Source organism: Octopus bimaculoides, chromosome 1 (assembly GCF_001194135.2).
Source record: "Octopus bimaculoides isolate UCB-OBI-ISO-001 chromosome 1, ASM119413v2, whole genome shotgun sequence".
In the NCBI taxonomy this organism is placed as follows: domain Eukaryota; kingdom Metazoa; phylum Mollusca; class Cephalopoda; order Octopoda; family Octopodidae; genus Octopus; species Octopus bimaculoides.
The window spans coordinates 58,978,354-58,984,613 of NC_068981.1; the positions used below are offsets into that span (position 1 = coordinate 58,978,354).

Below are 6,260 nucleotides of genomic sequence, written 5' to 3' on the forward strand. Positions count from 1 at the left end.
TGCATAGGGGAGTGAAAAATTCGACATTTTAAATATGTTTTTCTCTAAGGAAATGTTGAAAGGAGAGAAAATTCTCAGTTTTTTTCCTTTAACTTTTCGCGAAGAAATACTCTCTCCGAAACAGTAGATTTTCCACTCCCCTCTGCAAGTTCACTGTACTTTATTTTTATCGAGTTAATACACACATATACATACATACATACATACATACATTACACACAAACATACATACACACACGCACACATATATATGTATGTATGTGCGTATGTGTGGGTGTATATATATATATATATATATATATATATATATATATATATATATATATATATATATATATATATATATATATATATATATATATATACATATATACATATATATATTATATAAGCATATATATTTAAATATACGCAATATATGCGTAATTGAAATATGTATATATATATACACACACACATTGAATTTGAGTTGTACTTTATAACAGGTTGTCCAGCTGTATCTTTCTGAAAGTATCGTTGGTGTTGAATATACCCATACCATGAGATTATCGAAGTCCAGATATCTGATGATGTGGCTCTGTTCTACACCCAAGGAGCTTGAAATCAACCTGTTATCATACACACACACACACGCGCGCGCGTGTATGTGTGTGTGTGTGCTTGCATGTGTATATATTTCCTTGCATTTATACTCACACATAGTTTACTTATGAAATTTATTAGTTTTTCTACAGTAAAAAAGAAAATTTCGAGCTGTGATTATCGATTGTCAATTGCAACTTCAGTGCTTGGATACAATTGTTTGTTTTTTTTCTGTTTACAGACAAGCGCTCTATCACATAAGAATAGTAAAAGCTGCTACCTTTGTCAAGATACAGACAACTATATTTTCTGCTTTAATCTCTTGATGTTCAAGGAAATCATGTCCAAGGAAATCATGTAAGGACAATGGACTGACGATCATATTTCACTTCATCATGAGTTAAATAATTATCAGAAAAGCACTGTCATTGAAATTTTACAGAATACTGGTCCCCTACACAAACATCTGATTGCGCATTACGTTATTTAACAAACGTTTACATGTTTAATCATATTCTAACCACTTTCACATGAAATCCATAGTTTTTTTTCTCAACGTCTTTAAATAAAACAATTTGTTTAAAATTTCATTTTCAATTATCCTTCTTATTACTTAATGGCTTCGAAACTTTTTTTCTTTTTCCAATGAAACCAGGAACAAATAAACTTGATCAGTTTTTGTAATATTTCGAATTAACACATTTCAAAAGTTGGAGGAAAAATATGAAGAAAAGGACAAAAACTTTAATTAAAAAATCATAAAAAACAAAAACAAAAAATTTTCATAGTTCCAAAGCTTTTAAAAAATAAATTTGCGAAATAACGTTGTCGTTTATCTTCCCATTTTCTTGTTGTCATAGTAGTTTATTTTCATTCTGTGTTAGACAAACAGTTGTGGCTTCAGTCTTTTATTCCTTTCATTGAAAAGTGCAATTTACTTTTTGAAATGTCAATTATAAAGCATTCCATTAACTCCTGTTAATTTATATTTCATATATAGATTAACAGGAGTCAACAAGGGAAACAACGAATGAAATAGCCAATGGATTTAGATAGTTTTGAATTGTATTTAGAGAAATGTCATGGACAGGCACTCTCTGTTTGATCTGTTTCTGGCTGTTGATCATTCAGTACTGTCAATTCATACATAGTGGTTCGTGTATCCGCCTCATTTGACAATTCTACTCGGCATGCACCGAGAGTTTTAAAGAGAACTGGACGGAACGTGCGAAAAAGGACTTTTCTAAACTTGCGACCAACTGCTGTATAAACCAAGAAATTTACTGAAGAATTAAATATAAATAAAGTATTACTAACTGCTAGCCATTTAAGCAAAACAAGGTGCGAGAGGAACTCGTACTGGGCGATTAAACCTGGCGTTTGACAAACAATAAAGATAAGAACAATTAGAACCAGAACAAGACTCATGTTTGCTTCGTTGTCTTCTTCCACATTCATTCCAACTCGACGTTGTCGCATTTTCATGAGTTCAATGATGAGTAGAACGTTGAGGACGAAAAGTACAAGTAGAGGAATGATAAAAATCAGAATGGAGTACATTAAACCACTGTAAATTTCCTTGTATATATCTGATTCGCCATATTCAGTCGGTATAATCATGTAACCGTCTCCTGATTTCAAAGGGCTAGCTTTAGTGCCAAACAGACGTGGGATATTATACAACACCGAGAAAGCGGTTGTTAATCCAATCACAGTAAGAGCTTTACAACGAGTCAGTAATCGGATAGAAATAAACGGATGACAAATTGCAATATACCGCTCAATAGTAACACTAACAGTAATCCATACATTTATAGTTTGAACAGTCATCACTACATAATTACATGGTACAAATATCATAGGATAAATAATTTCTCTGAAATATTTTAAACTCTTCGTATAGTTAGAGATACTGATAGGTGTAAGCAAAAGGAATGCAAAAACTAATATTGCCGTGTCCGTGATTACAAGAGCTCTTAGATAGTATATTGTAGTGGAGTGCATTTCTTTTCGCCAAAGAACAATTATTGTTAGAATGTTGCCAATTAGACCAAAGAGAACTATAACAGGAACAATGATTCCCCAAAAGAAGAAATGTACGGAATAGGCTTCCATTTTATTTTCCTCATTTAGGGAAGATCCACCGTCAGTAGTGTTGGGAATACCACTCAAATTGGCTTCTGCCATGATTTACACGCTCCGTTTCACAATTCAAAATGTACACTGCTCATATATACTATTGACAGAGACTAACTTAGTATCAAGATCATATAGTTAATAGTTCTGGCGTGAAAGAAAATCAGCGAACATTTTACTTTTTATAAATTATATAATTACTCTCTAAGCCTCACTTGGATTTGAAAATTAATTATTCAGCTGGTAATCAAATATTATTTTCTCATAATTTTAACGCGTGAATTAAACCCCGTATTCGCTAATCACTCAGTTCGTATCGTATCTACCATTTTATAGGACATGTTTAATTCGTGAAATACAAACGCCTCTTACTAATGGAAATATATAACACAAAGGATATGATAATAAAAATATCCTGTTTAAGACTATATCACAGATAAGTTCGTGGTACCAGCAAATCAATGGCGATGTTCTTTCTCATTCTTAATATATTTAACTCTTACAAAGATGCAAGGAAGCATGAAGTGATAAATAGTTGTGCTGTTCAACGTTCGCGATCTACTACATTTCAGTTATTGCGTGTGTATTAAATAAACTTTCCCTTCTCTAACCGTTTTAAGAAAAATAATAAAAAAAGGTAATAAAGATTAATATATATTGTCGTCAATGTGGTTCTCAAGAAGATGTTAGGCTTGCTTAAGCATAAACTTGCGAAATATTCATAGTATTGTAGACAAGTTGATATTGCATTACATTCTTGATTATAATCGTTTTCAATGAAAAATGATTCAATGGAATCATAAGTGCAGCAGAATGAAATATTAAATATAAAATGCAATATTAGAGATACTGTCCGCTCGAGGTAAATGTGTTACATTCTACTAATTATCTTAATTTCTCAGGTAATAAAATAGTGCTGATGATATGTAATTTAGATGTTTCCGAAGAATTGGCATTTTCGTCGAATTGTATGATTTAGAATTCAAAAGTCGTTGTCATTTATGCTCGTTTTCTACAAGCACGTCTTGTATTCTTTTCTTCAAAGTGTAATCTGGAATAAAAAGAAGACATATATCATTATAGACAAAGAAAAAATGTAAACATTTGTTTGATAGAAAATAGTAGGAAAATGATATCACAGTACATTTGTGAATGAAATATCGTAATGCTAACAAGAGCTAGGCATCATGATGATAAAACGTTGCATTATTTTCTGCTTAGAGTATGAAGACATTGCAAATGAAAAGTATCAGCTATCTTAAGTAATCGTCAGTCATATAGTTACTTGCATTAACAAAGCATTCAAGATATCACACACACTTCCACACACGGGCGCGCACAGACACGGGTGCGCGTACGCACAGTCACACACAGTCACACACAGTCACACACGCTCAAACACATGATAACACAAATGAATCATTGTGTTGGAAGAATATATCAATAACTTGGCTAATGAGGTTGCTTATTAGTGAACGACATGACCAATAACTGGGGATAAATATTTAAATATCACTTATTACTTTTTTTGTACCTGTTTATATGTACATTGTTGTTATTGTTATTTAACTACAATCGAGCAAACTTAGCAAAGTTGAGTCAAGAGTTTTTCGGATTTTCACTGATGACTTTTGGCAACTTGAATCTACATGTTAGTTTGATACAACTTGTTACCCAATCATTGATAAATTGTTTATTCATTATTTTCATATATAGCATATAAGCATTAATTGTTAATTCTTTATTTTACAGCTTTGATAACGAGCGGCGAAAGAATTTCAATTAAAGCCATTTTACACTACCAGTGAAAAAAAGGACCGCGGGCAAAGGCAGTGGCAAAAGAAATTAATGATGCGGAAGGCCAAGGACTATCAATGAATGTGTGGCACAAAACTGGTTCAAACGTTTCAAGGAAGGCGACACCTGCCTCAGAGACAAACCAAGGCCAGGGAGACCTTCTGTTGTGGAAGCTGAGACCTTGCTTGAAATAATTGAACAACAGCCAATCACAATCACTCGTATATTTACAGCAGATTTTGATCCTTCACTAAGCACCATCAATCGATGCCTCCATAAGCTCGGCTTTGTGAACAGATGCTGTCGAGAAGTTCATCATTAACTGACCAATGGCCAGGCTCAACAACGTGTGAACATTTGTAAGTAACTGCTGGCAACTCCTTAAGATGTCCGTTTTGACATCGAATTGTAACTGTGGACGGAAAATGGATCTATTTTCATAATATTACGAGAAATCAGTGGTTTCGTTCCGGCCAGGCTTTAGTACCTGTTGTCAAACAAGGGCAGTTTGAACAGAAGGTCATTTTGTGTTTGGTGGAATTTTGAAGGAGTGTTGCACTTTGAGCTTGTCCCAGAGAATCAAGCTGTGAATGCTAATCTTTGTGCTCAAAAACTACAGCGAGCATATGATGCTTTGAAAATCCGTTACTCGGTATTGGTCAATCGAAGGCGCGCACTCATACAGTATGACAATGTTCCAGCACACACTGCCAAACTTACCAAGCGCAAACTTAAGGTACTTCAGGGGCTGGAAGTACTGCCTCACCCTGCCTAAATCCAGACCTTGCACCATCAAATCACCACTTTTTCCGAGCCATTATTCATTTCCTGCTCAAATGGAGCTTCAGCAATGCGGACGAGGTGGACAACAGTTGCAGGGAGGTTTTGCTTCTAAACCAGCCGAATGATATAAGTGTGGAATTGAGCTTCTGGCACAACGATGGCAACAGTCAATAGAATATGATGGGATATATTTTGATGAATAAAAGCTTTTTGTTTGTAATTTGCTTGTACTATTAAGTAAAGCGTGAAATACGAAAAAAAACAAAAACCAAACAAACAAAAAGAGTTTTTGACTCAGTCAGGCATAATGAAAGGTTTCCATTCTGTTTTTTTGTAGGATAAGAAATACTCTACTAAACTGTTTTTTTAAGGCATAGCATTTGACTCGAGGGTTATTTGCCTGCTAATCTAGCAAGTCGAACACTGTGGACCACTCCTTATTATTTATACATAGATACGGTCATACAAATACACGGACACAAATTTGAAATAAGTATAGGAAAGTGCTGCATTACTTATGTAGTTTCATCAAGTTCCGTTCTCATACCTCATACCTCTTCCACTGACCGTTCTACCTACCTACCTACCTACCTACCTCTCTCCATCCCTCTCTACCTACCTACACATGTGTAGCGTAGCAAGGGTCCTCAGCGCTCGGACACAATGATACTTTCAGTGTCTTTTGCATGATAGGTCAAAGGATAATATTACCCTTTTCTCATCTGTGCCTGAGACCAACTGTCCTTCTTACCTCTCTCTTGCTACGCCTCTGCAATCCACCCGTCCTTCAATCGATGAATTCATTCATCTACCAATCTTTGTCTCTCTCTCTCTCTGTCCACACACACACACACGCACGAACGCGCGCACACACACACACACACACACACACACACACACACACACACACACACACACATACACACACACACATTTATCTATGCGACTCAGCTTTTGCATTT

At 34.8% G+C, this 6,260-nt stretch overlaps 1 protein-coding gene across 5 annotated transcripts in view; it reads right to left on the reverse strand.

The window, feature by feature from the left end:
- Positions 1 to 1,311: 1,311 nt before the first annotated feature.
- The window catches only part of LOC106877850 (FMRFamide receptor), a 174,252-nt gene continuing 169,303 nt past the window's right edge, over positions 1,312 to 6,260 (reverse strand). For all 5 annotated transcript variants that reach the window (XM_014926882.2, XM_052967100.1, XM_014926883.2 and 2 more), the window contains one exon: positions 1,312 to 3,769. In XM_014926882.2, coding sequence (XP_014782368.1) covers positions 1,663 to 2,769 — 1,107 coding nt within the window. In that variant the 5' untranslated portion in view covers positions 2,770 to 3,769 and the 3' untranslated portion in view covers positions 1,312 to 1,662. The remainder of the gene's footprint in view (positions 3,770 to 6,260) is intronic.